Source organism: Hordeum vulgare, chromosome 6H (assembly GCF_904849725.1).
Source record: "Hordeum vulgare subsp. vulgare chromosome 6H, MorexV3_pseudomolecules_assembly, whole genome shotgun sequence".
NCBI classification, from domain to species: domain Eukaryota; kingdom Viridiplantae; phylum Streptophyta; class Magnoliopsida; order Poales; family Poaceae; genus Hordeum; species Hordeum vulgare.
Genome location: NC_058523.1, coordinates 552,680,790 through 552,697,580, shown reverse-complemented (window position 1 = coordinate 552,697,580; position 16,791 = coordinate 552,680,790). Strand labels below are relative to the sequence as shown.

General features: G+C 45.9%; 4 protein-coding genes across 5 annotated transcripts; 2 read left to right on the top strand and 2 right to left on the bottom strand.

Annotated features, from left to right (window-relative positions):
* Window positions 1–729: 729 nt before the first annotated feature.
* Window positions 730–4,713, bottom strand: LOC123401508 (NADH dehydrogenase [ubiquinone] 1 alpha subcomplex subunit 9, mitochondrial). The gene is made up of 12 exons (XM_045095332.1): window positions 4,496–4,713; window positions 4,266–4,371; window positions 3,220–3,284; window positions 3,013–3,098; window positions 2,847–2,931; window positions 2,705–2,775; window positions 2,115–2,246; window positions 1,858–1,973; window positions 1,603–1,726; window positions 1,446–1,514; window positions 1,244–1,364; window positions 730–1,167 (listed from the first exon to the last, which is right to left on the bottom strand). Exons 1-12 carry the CDS (start codon window positions 4,611–4,613, stop codon window positions 1,019–1,021), a joined length of 1,242 nt encoding a protein of 413 aa, XP_044951267.1. The 5' UTR covers window positions 4,614–4,713; the 3' UTR covers window positions 730–1,018.
* Window positions 4,714–4,862: 149 nt separating this feature from the next.
* On the top strand, window positions 4,863–6,884 carry LOC123401507. Its single transcript, XM_045095331.1, has 4 exons — window positions 4,863–5,091; window positions 5,545–5,615; window positions 5,745–5,874; window positions 6,617–6,884. The coding sequence occupies exons 1-4, from the start codon at window positions 4,953–4,955 to the stop codon at window positions 6,706–6,708; spliced, it is 432 nt and encodes a 143-aa protein (XP_044951266.1). The 5' UTR covers window positions 4,863–4,952; the 3' UTR covers window positions 6,709–6,884.
* Window positions 6,885–7,033: 149 nt separating this feature from the next.
* On the top strand, window positions 7,034–11,652 carry LOC123401504 (uncharacterized protein sll0005). Of its 2 annotated transcripts, none has more exons than XM_045095329.1 (14): window positions 7,034–7,196; window positions 7,229–7,690; window positions 7,777–7,926; window positions 8,052–8,219; window positions 8,306–8,449; window positions 8,576–8,681; window positions 8,767–8,915; window positions 9,000–9,125; window positions 9,297–9,440; window positions 9,582–9,669; window positions 9,953–10,326; window positions 10,564–10,890; window positions 11,043–11,258; window positions 11,360–11,652. In XM_045095329.1, the coding sequence occupies exons 1-14, from the start codon at window positions 7,161–7,163 to the stop codon at window positions 11,492–11,494; spliced, it is 2,625 nt and encodes an 874-aa protein (XP_044951264.1). In that variant the 5' UTR covers window positions 7,034–7,160; the 3' UTR covers window positions 11,495–11,652. The 2 variants fall into 2 exon arrangements, with proteins under 2 accessions (XP_044951264.1, XP_044951263.1); XM_045095328.1 differs by having other exon boundaries at window positions 7,034–7,204; window positions 7,237–7,690.
* Window positions 11,653–11,734: 82 nt separating this feature from the next.
* Window positions 11,735–16,413, bottom strand: LOC123401506 (kinesin-like protein KIN-12A). The gene is made up of 13 exons (XM_045095330.1): window positions 16,012–16,413; window positions 15,795–15,938; window positions 15,137–15,220; window positions 14,926–15,048; window positions 14,785–14,844; window positions 14,642–14,695; window positions 14,385–14,480; window positions 14,139–14,234; window positions 13,435–13,580; window positions 13,025–13,177; window positions 12,806–12,935; window positions 12,363–12,704; window positions 11,735–12,258 (listed from the first exon to the last, which is right to left on the bottom strand). Exons 1-13 carry the CDS (start codon window positions 16,306–16,308, stop codon window positions 12,175–12,177), a joined length of 1,809 nt encoding a protein of 602 aa, XP_044951265.1. The 5' UTR covers window positions 16,309–16,413; the 3' UTR covers window positions 11,735–12,174.
* Between the last annotated feature and the right edge of the window lie 378 nt (window positions 16,414–16,791).

The window sequence follows — 16,791 nt, the reverse complement described above, 5'->3', positions numbered from 1 at the left end:
GCAACGACAAGTTGTCGTGACATGCATCAATTAATGCACCGGCGAGTGACTTAGCTTGGGCTGCTGTGTGAGCTAGCTAGCTCCGTTCGGACGCGATCGCATGAGTTGTTTAGCTCCGTCTAGCCATGGTACACATGTGAGCTAGCTAGCTCTGATGGCTATGCCGCGTGCAACAGCCGAAAGGAGCTCCGGGCCGATGGGCCGCAGTGCCCACGAACAGGTATTCAATAAAACGATGGGCCGCCGTGCCCACGAACAGGTATTCAATAAAACGATGGGCCGCCGTGCCCACGAACAGGTATTCAATAAAACGATGGGCCGCCGTGCCCATGAACATGATATTCAATAAAACGACACTCGTCTAAAATATCCAAAGTTCATACTATCAATTTGTCAAGTAATCTTTTTATATAATATTTTGTATGTCGTGGCAACGCACACGCATTTAACTAGTTTTACTAAAAAGGTCAAAACAATGAATTTTGCCACCTGTGGCCGGGACTAGTGGTAAAGATGATATCTACTTCCTCCGTTCCTAATTTTTTTTTTAGATATTTCAATACAGACTATATACAGATGTATATAGACACACTTTAGTCCATAGTGAAATCTCTTTAAAAAGTGGGATCAAGATCAAGGTCTACTAGATATTTGACCTTGATCTAAATTATCCAAAAAATCTAGAACATTCAGCAGCAAACAAAACATTTCAAAAACAATTTGAAACGATTTTACTTGCTCAGCCACATGAGCAACGCAATTTATATTCTGCAATTGTTGACACCCTTGCAACGATCTGATTTACTTTGCATTTCCAACTCAAGAAAGTTCACAATACATCGATCGTGCATTTTCTTATTGATATGGGAAAAAAGGGCGACGGCGGGGGCCAAAGTTTGCATCAAATCTGGTCCTGCCCAGGGGTGAGGCGTCTGGCATCAGCGGCAGATGGCAAGAAAACAGAACACAAGAACAATTTTATCTTCAAAACTAAATGACCATTAATTCTACAGCGTCTTTAGAACCGGGGGGCCACATCCTCGCTCCCCATCTTCTCGCTGACGGTAGAACCAAAAGACGGCCCGCCTTTCCTGTAGCAGACAAGGAACTCGGTAGGGTAGCCCTTCAACTTGTGAGGCTTGATTTCCAGGTCCGCAAAAGTGAGAGCTGCACCAAGTTTCAGGAAACAATGTGAGCCAACAATAACACAAGTGACGACGGACGAGCCCGTTGTATCACTTACCATTTTCAGATACTAGGTTGTCTACGGAGAGTGCCTTGATCTGATCAAGGTTGAAAATGGAGGGGGTTGGCAGAGGAAAAGGCACTTTGTTTAGCAGCATTTCCCTTGGAGAAGCCATAGCCTGCAAATCAAGAAGTCAATATATAGGCCGCCCCATCCTCAGGTTCTCTTAACCTAAGGGCGCTGCTACTTATATACGTACCTTTGCGATAGGAAAAGGAAGATTCACGTATCTTGGATATTCGCGAATTGTTTCATACATCATTTCAGCCTGTGACATCCAACAAAATCATCATCTTTGCGTATAAAATCTTGGTATTTATTGTTGCATTGCATAGCAGTTGTCGTTTGATAATTACCAGATCATGAACAGTGTAAACATCCGGTCCACCAAGCTCATAGGTCTTTCCCATGCTGGTGCCATCATCCTTGAGGGAGTTGACAATGGCAGCCGCAACATCCACAACATAAACAGGCTGAAACCTGCAAAATGTTGCATCAAGTAATTGAGCTGCTGATGAAAGCATCTAAGATATCTACATGAGCATTTCATGCTCTAGGCTAAATTTTAAAGCCAAGGAAATATGGTAGAAGTGAAGATGCTAACTCATTACTTTGTAGACCCACCGCCAAAAAGTGGGAGGAAACCCCAATTTTTGGCATACATTGCCCATCTGTTCAAAATCCGGTCTTCTGTGCCAATCAGGGTTGCAGGCCTCATAATTGTAGCCTGTTGATGGATAAAGACAAAATTTGCATTGCAGTCATTGACTATGTAAATGGAAAATATTGAACTGCCGACTTCTGGTAGTACAGAAACAAGAATTATCATTGCCAACTATAGTTATCAAAGTTGAGAAAAGGTTATTACTTCAGGAAATTCTTTCAACACAGATTCCTCTCCAGCAGCCTTTGCCCTAAGCAATCTAGAAGGTGAAGAGGCTGATGCTCCCAAAGCAGAAACCTGGATAAATCTCACGATACCCCCATGCTCCTTGGATATCTGCGTAAAATTCAGAACCTGTTAGTAGCTGGTCGCTATATAAAATTATTAATGTGAGACCACATGTTACAGAAAGTTTAACATAATATCCTTTGCCAGACCACATGCCAGAGTAGCAATCTAGACTATCTTGTGCTCTGGAGCAACCGCTGGATGAAACCTAGCCAAGATCAATCTGAACATGTACAGTTTGGAATAACAGCTATGATTCATTATGCCAAGCTAAAGGTAGCCCTCACATGCAACAAACCAGCAGAAGGATTGCCTTGTCTAAGAATGAGATCTCAGGCCGACGATATGTGGGCCAGAGTATGGAGGACAAGAACTCAAGTTAGTTCCTTGGTTGGAACTTGGAAGGGATCTACTCCTAATACTCAATGGCCCTTGCAGCAATAGTCTACATAGTTGGATATCAAGCATGCAGCAGGAAGAAAACTGGATGTGTACACAAGACATACCATTGCAAGTTGTTCAGCCATCTGATGGTTTACTTCTTCAAACCCATAGTTTCTTGTTTCATACTCCCGTCCTGTCGAAATCGAGCCGATATAAGCAGAACGAGATATGAATATGAATGTAATGTGTCTCAAGAAAAAATACCAATGAGGTTAATGACCACGTTTGACTTGGCCACGGCAGTCTTAATCGAATTCACATCTCTTGGGTTGTAGTTCATTGGAACAATCTGCCAGAAAGATGGAAATACATAAGAGGGAAAGAGGAAATGGGGTTAATGATGAACACTATTTGTTAACAGTTCTTGTACCTGACCCAAGTCACCCATTAGCTTCAGGTGGCGGTGAGAATCCTCACAACCTCTGAATGGGACAAGAACCTGAGATCCCATCTTCGCTGAATAAAAATAACATTTTTTGAGTAATCCTTCTAAACCACCCTGGCACTCTCTCTACATAATTCGATATAGCACATTTGTGACAACTAATTCGATATAGCACAAGTCTTATCATCTCACCAAGTTGTTGAACGACATAGCGTCCAAGAAATCCAGTAGCTCCAAACACCGTAGCGACGATTCCACTGTCAAGAAAAGCCACAATGGTTTCTCGTGTTAGACCTGAGCAAACACTGCCAGGATAAGTCTATCCTAACAAATTGAGTCATCATCCGATTTCGATCCAAAGATGCAATGAACATGATGGGTCAGAAAACATCGGCACATTGCACACTACACACTCCAATATCAGGTGCCAAATTTCACGTGTTTGGACAAGAAATCGACAAAGACTTAGCCATGGACAGGGGTGCGTGGAAGTTAGCTATCCACGTTCCAGAGCCATGACTTGGCTTCGAGATCTTATGGGTTTCAACTCTAGCCTACCCCAACTTGTTTGGGACTGAAAGGCTTTGTTGTTGTTGTTGTTGTTGTTGTTGGACAAGAAAATGAATGGTGCTGTATTATGGAAGAATAACGAACAACAATTGACACAAATTTGTAAAGGCTCATATATCATATTCTTGTTCAGCACCATGCCTTTCAATGTTAATACCTACACATAATGTGGTAATCAGTACTCGCTAGTTTACCAACTACGATGCAGAAACACTAATTCACATCAACTTAGCTAAAACCGCACTTCAGAGATTTTCAGGTCAAGCTGTGTATAGGTCACAACAGGGTTGGAGCAGTAGAGTCTGGATTAAAAGTTAGGAGGCGCCAATTCATAAAGGTCCGTGACCGTGAGTAAGCAACCTATGAGTGCTATCTGAAACCTTAATCACCAAGTATTTTAAATGTTGAGTACCACAATACAAGCAGTAGGCATGGCATCGATCATATCGATTCGACACAAATGCTGGCAAACGCAATATGCGAGCTACATCATCTGAAGACTAAGCAGTCATGGCATCGTCGCATTATGCACCACCTCTCTGCTATGGCAGTACGAAGAGATCACAACGTCAAACATAACCTAACACGCAGAAATGGAATCGCCGGGAGGGCCACTTAGCATGTCCAATCAGAGTTCAGAAGAGAGACGGTTAATTAAGCTTTCTGACCTCACGGAGGACCTCCCTCCGGTGCCCTTGCGGACGAGATGGCCCGCCCCCTTGACGGCCGGCGCCCTCGCGGACATGTACCTCGCACCATCCGCCCCGCCCAACCCTGCAATCCAAACCCAACCACCGGTGAGATCCACCCTCCCATGCCGCGCGCGGCGAGGATGACGGGTGGCCACGGGGAGATCCCTCCCTGGGGTCAAGTGCATCTCGTCCGATGCGTGCGTTACCTTGGGGCGCGAGCGCCGGCTGGGCGGCGGATCTGAAGGCGGCGATGGCGGCCGAGGAGGCCGGGGAGAGGTGGTGCTGGTCGAGGAGGTGGCGCCGCACCGCCGCCGCCGCCTGCATCTTCGCCGTCGTCGGTGGCGGTCGTCGGAGTCGGAGGGGGAGGGGAGGGGGGAGGAAGCCGAGAGCTGTGGTGTGTGCGGTGAGAGGGACGTAGGCTGGGTTGGGTTGGAATCTAGCTGTTCCTGGCCCAACTGAGCTCGACCCATTTGGGCTAGATGGCCTCCGCAGCGTTGCATTCTGACTGGGCCGCGGCCCATTTGGTGACACGCATCTCTAAAGCGAGCCACCGTGGTCCGGTTGGTGGGTGGGTCTCCTCGTCCGCTTGCTCCTCCTCCTCCTCCGGTCCTTCTCCGGCGAGCTCTGCGCCCCCGCCCCACCGTCGCCGGCGCCGTCGACGGGATGACGGCGGCATCGAGGCTGTCCTACAAGAACGCAACCGTCGCCCTGTGCGCCATCAACGTGCTCGCGGTGGCGCTCCTCCTCCGCAGCCACTTCTCGTCCTGGCCGCGGATCGCCGGCGGCCACCGGTTCGATTCAGGTACGGGTTCGTGACCCCCAGCTGATTTCACACCGTAGGAGAACCTGGTCCGCCGCTGGAATCGCTAGGGTCGAGAAATCTGCTCGATTCGGCATCAAATTTAGCGCGATTCAGTGGCCACCAGGCGCAGTAAATCGCAAGCATTGTTTCTTCAGTCCAAGTAATTGTAGGGTATGAACTTTGGATGACCGCTAAGCAAAACGAAATGTGGGTCTGCTCGTTGCAAACACGAGCACTGGGAAAGATGAGACCCTTTTATAATAGAATTAGCTGGCTTATCCCATTTCTTCCACCACAGATGATAGATTCATATCATGGGTGATAACTTCTTTTATACTCCACCGGGAGTATAAATGGGTCAACTGAGTATTAGTTGTAGAAATTAGTTCATGTAGCTGCAAGGTTCCTTGATAACCCAACTGACTGGGAAAACTGGGTGTTACTCTTTGGCAGATCAGCTACGGTATATATGGGAGTCCGAAGAGCTGCGCCGTGCTATGGAGCCTGTGGATTTGATTAGGAGAGTAAGTAAATTATTCAGTTTGTTCCTTTGTTTCTCATGATACGGAGAAAGAAAGAATATTCACTGCATTCGCTAAACCAAAAAAGAAAAATATCCTCTATTGATGGTGCTCATTGACTATATAACACAGGTGAAGGAAATTGAGCAAGAAGCTTATGGAGAGCCTGGCATGTCAACAGCGCAAGAAGGGACGGCTGCTGTTGACTTATCAAAAAGGTTGAAAGATTTACGGCAAGGGAACGACGGCAGCAGCCAAAGAGGTTATTTGATCCATCCCAGTCTCCTCTCTTTGCTGTCTATTTAGGGGAATGCCATGCAATTGGCAGAAATAACTCTCTGATATATGTTGTTTGAATGATATCGTCTTGCTGTCTCTACCCATCCTTTTGAGTTGATTAGCATGTCAAAGGTTACTATATGTTGGTTCAACAGCTGCCTGCAAGGTTAAATGTTTTAAAAACAGTCTTGTTGGTGTATCAGTGCACTGGATGCACGTCATAACTAATTTTCTCTGCTTGCATTTGCTGGCCAGTATTGTGGCCTGCAGCATAACATTATACTCCCAAGGAACAGAAGACTGGTTGTGCTGTAGGATTGTCAACGGAACTGAATCTGCAGATAATGCACTCGGACAGGGCATAGCTTATGGCGCTTGGCCACAGCACTGAAACATTGAAAGTAGTATTTGCATCTGTCATTAGTCGTAAGCTGGTCTTGTATGCTCCAGCATCCTATTCATGTCTTCCAACGGCAGCAAGGACAAAAGGACAGGAAAACGTGGATGATGCAAACTCTGTTCTCTGCAGGAAGTAACGTTTTGTTTGGTCGAGATGCGCATTCTCACGCACTGGTGCTATGTGATCTTGGAGCCATGGACTGTTTTTCTTTTCTTTTTCTGCATTTTGTTAAGAGGCACAGAGCAGCCGATGCTCTTCTTTGTCTGAGTTGATAGTCCGTAGATCTCTGACGGCGTCTTTCTTGTGTGAAAAAAAACATGTGCAGCTTTGGAGGAGTGGCGCAAGCGGAAGATGGAGCGGGCGAGGCAGCGTGCGATCGGGAAGGACGGGATGATTCCCGGCACGAAGACACGGTGAAGTAATGGTTTTTTTTGTTTGTTTGTTTGCCTGTTGCTCTGCTGCGGCGCGCAAATAACGTCGTTGATCGGTCCGTTGGAGCGACAGTGGCCGCACGATCTTGTGTCCTGCATGTAAAATCACCTGTAACGCCGCTGTGCTGAAGACGATATATGAATGAAATGGAGTTTGAAGAACAGGACGCAGATCGCTGGGTGGCGCTGTGTTGATAGATTTTGGCGGTGGAACAAAAGAGACGGGCCCAGCTTTGCTGTGAGACCACTACTGTAGGAGTACCTGTTATCAGAACGCTATGGTAGTACTGTACTGTTGTGGGCTGGAGTGGAGTTGTGGCTGGGTGCATTTGTGAAACGCTCGAATCAGGTGCGGACACATCGCGCCCGCACCATCATCAGGTTTGGTTTGCCTGTCCGTGCGTGCGTGTGCGCCACGAGTCTTTGCGCCGTCCGTCCATGAGTTCCCCGTGGGAGCGGGACAGCCGCAAGCGCCGGGCGCGCCCACGCCCACCCACTCGCCGTGGCGGGCGCGGGCGCAGCACAAAGAGAAGAGAAAGAGTGGAGGGAGGAGCCACCACGACTGGGATCACTGCCCAGCCCTATTCTTTCTTTCTTTCTTTCTTTCTTCCACCACAGCGACCGGGCCCAAACTTCTTCCCCGGCCGGCCATCCACCTCGGCTACTTACTTACCACTCGCTCCTTACCTCCACCCCAACGTCTCCGAGGTAGTCTCCGTCCATCCTTCATTTCTTTCACCATGGAGGCCGCCGCGTCCGCGTCGGCGCCGCACCTGCTGCAGTGCGGCGGGTTCGGCCGGGGCCGCGTCGTGGCCGGCCTCGTCTCCCCGCTCCCGCGCCGCCGCTCCGGGCAGCAGCAGCAGCAGCAGCGCCGCCTACGCCGCGTGCTCGCCGTCGCCACCGAGCCCCGGCCCCCGGCCCCGCCCCGACCCAGCAGCAGGACCAGGGCCAACACCATCCAGTCCACCGTAAGCCCCCTCCGCCCCGCCTTCTTAATGAATTACCACCTTACCTCTCACGGTGATGATGATGATCGATCTTGCTTACACTGCAGAGGTTCGGCGATGTCTCCAAGGAGATCAAGCGGGTGCGGAAGCAGATGGAGGAGGACGAGCAGCTGGCCTCCCTCATGCGCGGCCTCCGCGGCCAGAACCTCCGCGACGACCAGTTCGCCGACAAAGACGTCACCATGCGACTCGTCGAGGTACAAATCATTTAATTCCATTCCACCACACGCATGGAATGGAATGAACTGCACACTTCAGCGGCTTCTTCTTTTACAGTCGTCTGAATTCTGCTGCCTTTTCTTCTTTGTGCGTGTGGTTCCAGGTGACCAACACGGAGGGGCTGCCTCTGGTGTACAGCCCCGAGATCATTTCGGCATACTGGGGCAAACGCCCGGGGGCCGTCGCCACCCGAGCCGTGCAGCTGTTATCCGTGGCTGGTGGCTTCATCTCCCACATCATATCAGACCTCATCACCGACAAGATCAAGGAGGTAGTCCCCATTCCCCAATCCATTCATGCATAAGCCATACCATGAACCCATCTGCTGACCGACGATGAATCTTCTCTTCTGGACAGAACGAAGTGGCGCGCGCGATCGAGCTGAGGGAGATCGTCACGTCTCTGGGCCCTGCCTACATCAAGCTCGGCCAGGCGCTCAGCATCCGGCCCGACATTCTATCCCCTGCGGCCATGACCGAGCTGCAGAAGCTATGCGACAAGGTGAGCATCTGCTGTTAATTACATAGTTGTTGGCCCTGTTGCCACACAAAGCAGCATAGGCATTTTGTTCATAGTCCAGTGTAGTAGCTCAAGTTTACTGACCGGGTCATGCATCTCTACGGCAAGGTCCCTTCGTTCCCTGACGATATCGCGATGGCTCTCCTGGAAGAAGAGCTTGGACGGCCATGGCAAGACATATACTCGGAACTGTCTCCCTCTCCAATCGCTGCAGGTAACAATACCAGAAACCTTGGTATTACCAGCCCGCTTTCTGCGCTGATCAGTTAAGCCTGAACTAACTGTGTATTGTGCTGCAGCATCTCTGGGACAGGTGTACAAAGGCCGTTTGAAAGAAACTGGAGAACTGGTGGCTGTCAAAGTGCAAAGGCCATTTGTGCTTGAGACTGTCACCATAGATCTATTCATCATTAGAAATTTGGGGTTGGTCCTCAAGAGATTTCCACAGGTTTGAGCGTTTCCCTCTTCTTGATGAAAAATGGCGGAGAAACTGTCTTCATTAGCTCATGCTGAAATTGCTGAATACTGCCAGGTCGCCCTTGATGTTGTTGGCCTGGTAGATGAGTGGGCTGCCCGATTTTTTGAAGAACTCGATTATGTCAACGAAGGGGAAAATGGCACCCGCTTCGCTGAAATGATGAGAGAAGATCTTCCTCAGGTAAATTGCTTTGGTAGCTTGGTAGAAGCAGTGCAATGATATGGTTTTACTGAATGGTACATTTTTGTATTGTTGGAAAGTTGGGATTTTCTGTTCAGTATTTGTTATGGATATGCTCGGTGGCTTCACTTTCAGGCTGTTAACTTCTTAACTTATTCAACAATCTTCCAGGTTGTTGTACCAAAGACGTACCCTGAATATACGTCCAGGAAAGTTCTTACCACAGGGTGGGTAGATGGTGAGAAGCTTTCACAGAGTACTGAGGATGATGTTGGGTCGTTGGTTAATGTTGGTGTTATATGCTATCTAAAACAGGTTTGTTTTTCTTCTTCTTTGATGTGCATTTACTCATGTTATTCTGAATTGGCCGATTGCACACTCACTTGCTGATGGGAAGAAATGTTTATTATTAAACCATTTTCTCAAAGAAGCTCTTGCTCATGTTATTCATTGCAGTTGCTTGATACTGGATTCTTCCATGCTGACCCTCATCCTGGAAATATGATTAGGACACCAGATGGAAAGCTTTGTATTCTTGATTTTGGTAAGTCAAGAGTATGGACAATCTATGCTTCTCATGTACTACAACCATATAGTTTTGCTATGTTTCTCATGAAGTGGTAAACAAAAATTATGAGTATTTACCCATTATGGATATGTTTACAAAAATTATGTTTTGCAAAAGATAGTAAACTAATTCTGCTGACTAAATTTCAGATAATGACAAATTTTATTCCTATTTTTGTCAACCTATTGTTTTGTACATTTTAATTCAATCTCTCATAACACAAGAAAATAGATAATAAATTCGACCTTCTTTGCTGCAGGGCTTGTAACAAAACTGACAGATGATCAGAAGTACGGAATGATTGAAGCAATAGCTCACCTTATTCATCGTGATTATGATGCTATCGTGAAGGACTTTGTGAAGCTTGGTTTCATCCCTGAGGGAGTTAACTTGGACCCAATCTTACCTGTACTGGCTAAAGTTTTTGATCAGGCACTTGAAGGCGGTGGTGCGAAGAATATTAACTTTCAAGAGTTGGCAGCGGATCTAGCACAGATAACATTTGATTACCCATTCAGGATACCTCCGTATTTTGCTTTGATTATTAGAGCAATCGGAGTATTAGAAGGTATAGCTTTGGTCGGAGACCCTGAATTTGCCATTGTGGATGAAGCATATCCATACATTGCACAGGTTAGCACCTCAACCTTTGATTCATTTTCATGCCATCCCTGATGCATATTCTTTGTTTTCCAAGGACCATGTTCTTAGTAAATATATCTAAGGAAAGAATACACAAGGCATGCATATAGCTATTGCATCATTCCTTCTTCAGCTTTCAAAAAGAAAATTCCTTCTTCCATTTGATCTGTTTGTGATTTTGATGTGAGTTTTTATATCACTGATTCATGGCTCGGTTGACTATAACAGAGGCTGCTAACGGATGAATCACCTCGACTGAGGAGTGCCTTGCGTTACACAATATACGGCAAAACAGGTGTTTTCGACGCAGAAAGGTTCATTGACGTTATGCAAGCTTTCGAGAATTTCATTAGTGCAGCAAAGAGTGGTGGAGGGGAGGACATGAAGGGAAACATGGCAGAGCTGGGTGCTATAGGATTCCAACCTAGCACCAGTTTAGTTCCTGCATTCCCAATGGCCATTTCCCAACCTGAAAATCCAATCAAAGCTCGGGCTGCTCTCTCTTTTCTACTCTCTGACAGGGGTGACTTCTTCCGGGAGTTCATTCTTGATGAGGTGAGCTCTCATGTCACAACACCTAACGATGATCTAAGGAGTACCCATTGCTCTTAGTTGAGCGATTTACTGAATGGTGGAAATGTACCTTTAGAACATTCAGTCAGGTGATTATGTTGTATTGATCCCTTCTATTCTTCTGTATGATGCAGATTGTGAAAGCCATCGACGCGGTTTCAAGGGAGCAATTGCTACAAATTGCTTCATCTTTTGGGGTCAGAAATCCCGTCCCGGTTTTCGGCATGGTTCCTGTGAGGTCGGGAGCATTGCTTCCTACAATCACAGAGGAAGACAGGATCATCTTGAACAATGTCGAGAAGGTCGCCAAGTTTCTGACGGCTGGGACGGCAAATCAAACAGTCAACGGGGTATGCTTTCTGAACTCTTATCACTTTCTCTTTTCTATGAAACACAAAAGGCTAACCTGGAATGTTACTGATGTTGATACACGTTCTTTTTTCCATGCCAGGACGTAAATGTCGTGTCTCTGGTGCAAGAGCTTTTACCTGTGCTACCAAGCATCTCATCGAAGATCCTACCAGATGTCTTGAGCCGGTTGTCATCACGGGTATTCGCACGGGTGATCCGGGAAGCATTTTTGTGAAGTGATCTCAGTTTTGTTTTCCTTCTGACAGGAAATTAGAGACTTATTTCTCCTTTTTCCTTTTATACAAACTACACACACATACACGACGATAGAATGATGTACAGCAACATGATGTATATAATCTATGCCCATATATATATATGCAGATTAACCAATGTTTAACCAGCAATTCTGGCTTTTCTTGTGGAGTCTTGTGTGTGGTAGGGACATAGCAAACATATAGCTGGGGGCAGTATCTTAAAATCGGGGGTCATGCGTCGTAAAATGGATACACCAATTCACTCTCTACAAAAATTTACAGTAAGTGTGCCCAATGTATTTTCAACACTTATCTACAGCAGAAGTGAGACTATAGCTAATATTCCTGTACCAAAGCAAAGCCAACAGTAAACTGCTAAGTCAAGGACAAGGGCAAAAGGTAGAAGAGAACTGCAGCCTGTTATCTGCGTACTGCAGTTGCTATTTTCCCTCAAGATCCTTTTAGGAGTCTCCATACAGATACAGAGCGGAGTGGAATCATCAACTTATTTCAAGCTGTAGCCACTGCTCATTCCTTCCTCTTTAAACTGGTATACACTACATGGTGCCGGCATCGATCTTCAGATGTTGCATCTGTCGTGACCGGAGAGCCGCAAGTGGAGGTTTGTGCTCTTCGTCACCTCCAGCGAACTGTGCTTCTACTTCTCTGTCAGCCGTTGATTGAGCGCAACGTTTTCCTCAATCAGCATGTCCATCTTCTGCTCTGCCAACAAGGCACGGCGCTGCATGCAACAGAGACAAGTTATGATTTTACTACCTTTAATGTCTTGCTGGTTTGTCTACCGAAATGGTGTTCGATCCGCTGAGCAATGTAGGATATTCCTACCTCGGCAACTCTTGTCGCTTCCTCAGCAACTCTTGTCGCTTCCTCAGCCTCCTTCAGTCGTACTAGCAATTCACCAGGAGCTTCAGATGTATCCTTCAGCTGGCCCTCAACCCCATCAAGAATATATTTTCCTTCAAGGTCAGCATATCGTACCAAGATTCTAGAATATGCTTGCATTGCTGCTTCCATTGCCTCCTTCGAGCATTTCTTCTCTGACTCCAGTTCCGACCGCAACCTCCCAACAAGAGATTTGCTTGCTTCAAGCTCAGCCCTGAGCTCATCTGTCAGAGTCATCCGTTTACTCTCTGCTTCAGCCCAATCAGCAGCATCCGCAATGTTATCCTGCAACGAAATATTAGCGGTCAAACTTGAGTCAAAGAGTAAAACATTATCATGGAGAAATTATGTTTTCAATATCAAGTTATCAACGCAATAGACAGAACCTGTAAAAGCTTGGTCTGAACATGCAACGCATTGACATCGTCCTCTTTTTCTTCATTGACAACTGTCCTGTGTTTTACAGCCTTCGCACGTTGAGCAAACCTTAGGGTGCTCAAGGTTTCACTCTTACAGCTGTATAGAAACACAGAAAATATAGTGATGAAACAACATCAGAAGAAGATCACAAACAGAAATAACTTTTGGTTCAACTTGGATAATACCTTTCTGACGGAGAAACAGTGCAAATCATTGCAAGCATTGCATTACCACCCAGGGATTCTTGTAATAGAAATGTTAACTTTGAATTGCGATACGGAACATGCTGCCATTGTTTTCCCGATTGTGAAATTTCTGCTAGTATATTAATCAAGTTTCTGCAGTGATGAAAAACATATTGATCAGAACCTTAATTCCACGCCTAGTAGTATATCATGACAAAATGTACATGGTGATTCTTTTGGTACAGTGATTAATGAGATCTATCTACTCTGCTAAAATACACCAAGTGGTCCAAGTCTAGCGAAAAAAGGTCTCACAAATACACCAACATAGCATACGCCTAGACAAAGCAATTAGCGAAGACCTGACATAATTCTTTAAGTTCTCTATTTGAAAATAAATAGAACCATACCCAAGTGCTGAAAGTGACCGGTTTATATTTCCTGCTTCTTTTAGGCGATTCCCAGCTGCATGGGTTAGCTTTTGCCTCTCAGATCCAGCAAGATCTACTAAATTCATCCTGCTCATTCTAATGATGTTTGAGCCATCTCCAAGATTCTATAGAACAATAACAAAACATTGATGAACTAACAGATGTATCTAAACTGAAACCAGCAAAGATTGAAGACAAGAATTATCGGGAATTTAGTTTGTGGATAAACATGTTCAACATTACTAAGTTTAAACATGTTTTTTTTATTTCTGCAAGAGAATAAGTTGGTCTGTCACCACCTCGTTACTCTTATGTTTGTACCAGAAATGAGACCTCCATTTACACAATTTATATAACTTTAGACCAGGACATAGCTGAAGCAGTAAACAAAGGAATCAAAACAAATATCACTTATAGAAGCAACACAAGAGAATATAAGAGCATCACCACCTAATAGACAGGACACTTACTGCAGGTAACATAATTGTACCCCACAGATATGATTAATGGAAGTATAATGTAATAAGCCAAAATTCAACAACTTTTGATTCAGATTTTGACAGATGTAAAAACACAATCAGAACATCGAAAGTCAAGAATATTTAATGCAGATAAAACTATTGTAGGTCATAGGTATGACTAATGAAACATTGATGTAGGACAAGCCCCGCTTTGACAACTACCTTTGATTCAGATTTGACTACACATGTAAAAACACAGTGAGAGCGTGAACTGTCTGCATTGGCACTTGTTGACCCTGTTCTCCGGTTTGCCAACCCCTGCACGAAAGTTCAAAATCAAAAAAAGGCAATGGGGTTCAAAATCATATTTGATAGTGATAAGTAGCAGACACAACTGCTGTTGAAGTTTTGGCCAAATACTGGTCACCACAAATATATGAGATTAAATACATATCAGCAAATCTTCACCTTCACCAACAGCTGATTTACATCCTTCATGGTGAAAACAGACTCCTTTGTCAACGATTCAACATAAACACAAGCAGTTTTAACGTCCTCTCTTATCTACCAACAGATAGGTCATATTAGTAAAACTAAGTGAAAAAATGCTACTCCCTCCAATCCATATTAATTGTCGCTGATTTAGTACAACAGAATTCTTGTACTAAATCAGCGACAATTACTATGGATCAGAGGGAGTACTATCTTTTGCAATTTGTTTTCACCTGGAGATTTTTTTGCATGGGGTCTAGCAAATCAGTTATCTGTTCGTTGTAGATCTGCACATATTAAACAAGATGGATCAGATTTTCTATCGCCAACATAAACAACAACTACAAATACGTTTAGGTAAAAGCATAGAAATTACCTCGAGAAAAGAGCAGGTACAACTGCAAATTAGCTCCTTGTCTTTGTGCTTCCCCTGTTCCTGCCCATGTAAGAGCGAGTATGCTTTAAGTTGGAAGACTTTATGACATTAAAAAAACAGCTAGGAAATCCGGTGACTTACTTGTTTAATCCGGGAGAACAAGTGCTCAAAAACACGGGGTGCCAGTCCCCTCTCACAGGCCATTGAGTCTCCTGAAATTGCAGAGAGAGGGCCCCACATTGTGTATGTCTTTCCACTCCCAGTCTTTTCCATGATCAAATGAAAATGAGAGGTTACTCAGTATGTTCCCAATAGCTAGCTACAAGAAGGTTTAAACTTAGGTAAAAGTCACCTGGCCATAGGTAAAAATCGAGCTGTTCAACCCCGACAAGCAATTCTCAACGAGCGGTGGCCCAACAAGCGTGAAAAAATCTTCCTATCAATTCCAGAAAAAGAAATTTAAAACTTCAGTGCACCAAACAACAACGGGTGTTCAAACCATTAACTAGCAAAACAACAGAATAAAGTTAACCATAGCTAAAGTGGGATTTAGCAAACATTGTAGATGGACCAAATAATTAATAATTATGATCTCCCAAGAAAAAAAGGGGCAGGAAAGTAAGCAAGCTACCACATCAAAAAAATCTTAAACATTTTGATGGAAACTACTTAGTGCAGCATAGCAATTTTCACTAGAACCACACCCATAAATGTGTTGGCTAAAGACATTTTCGGCTCAAATACGAAATTCGGCTCAACGAAATGACCAACCCAATCACATCATTGTGGTATCAAGTATCAACTGTCTCTTCAAATCTCACTTGAATCACTTCCATTCATTCGTAAGCACCCAGATCAGAGCTAATAACCTGTAACAAAACAACCACGATTGTGCTAGACTGAAAACCAGCAAAAAATTGAGCTAACCCCTCATCTAAAAGCGCCCACAAAATCAGTACTCCCCAGGCAGAAGGCTTAAGCCCCAGATTTGAGATTGAGCCCAAGCTCACCTGCGTAGAGGCTGCGTCGGCGACGGCGTCGAAGGTGAAGCTCTGGCCCTGGATGGCGACAGAGTTGGTGGACGTCTTGCAGAGGCACGAGCCAGGAGCCTCCTCCCCCTCCACCGAGCACGGGGGCCGTATCCTCACCACAACCTGTAATGCAATGCAATGTAACCAGAGCAAATCAGCAGACACGCAGATCCCGGCACGAAACCCTAGGCGGTACCTGGACCCCGGAGTCGGACGCGTCCGCTTCCGGCCGCGGCCGCGGGCCCACGGCGGGGGAGACGTCGAGCTTCCGCTTGAGGGGCCGCGGCGGGAGGACACGGTTGAGCGTGGGCGTGACGTCTCCGAGCGGCTTGGCGGCGGAGGAAGGGGAGCGGTAGCGGTCCTCGGACGGCGGCGCAGCCCCCGCGTAGACGTTCTCCTTGGGAATGCGGCGGCGCGGCGGGGTCACGCCGCCGGAGAAGGGGGGAGGTGGGCCGGGGGAGTGGCGCGCGTGCTCGGGGACAAGCGACCTCATGATTGGGGCGGCGGGGCGAGCTCGGCACGGGCGGTGGTGAGGGATTTTTTTTTCCCGGGGAGGCTTGGAAAGGAAGGGGACGACCGAAAGAGACGACGCCTGTCGGGTTCGGACAGTGCTAGCGGGCCGGGCTGGGCTGTGGGCGCGATCCTCTTATTCCCTCTCTTTTTTAAAATTAAAATATTCAACCTAAAAAACATCAAATTTGAAAAGTCACTCATGATTTTACTTACATTATGTTCATAATATAATATTAGGAAATTTCTTCTTTAATCATAACTCCATGGTTGAAGAAATCAAACAATGTTGCTTAACGACTCGAAAAAAAAGTTTGGAGCTACGCATCAAGAAACGGTTGGTTGCTTCCATTCGATTAATGCACTTAGTGTCAAGATTTAAAGAGAAACAACTCCTACCCTCGTTGTGTGGATGTAAGTGGCAAATAAATGGTCCCTCAAGTCATGTTTAGTTAGTTTTTGTTAA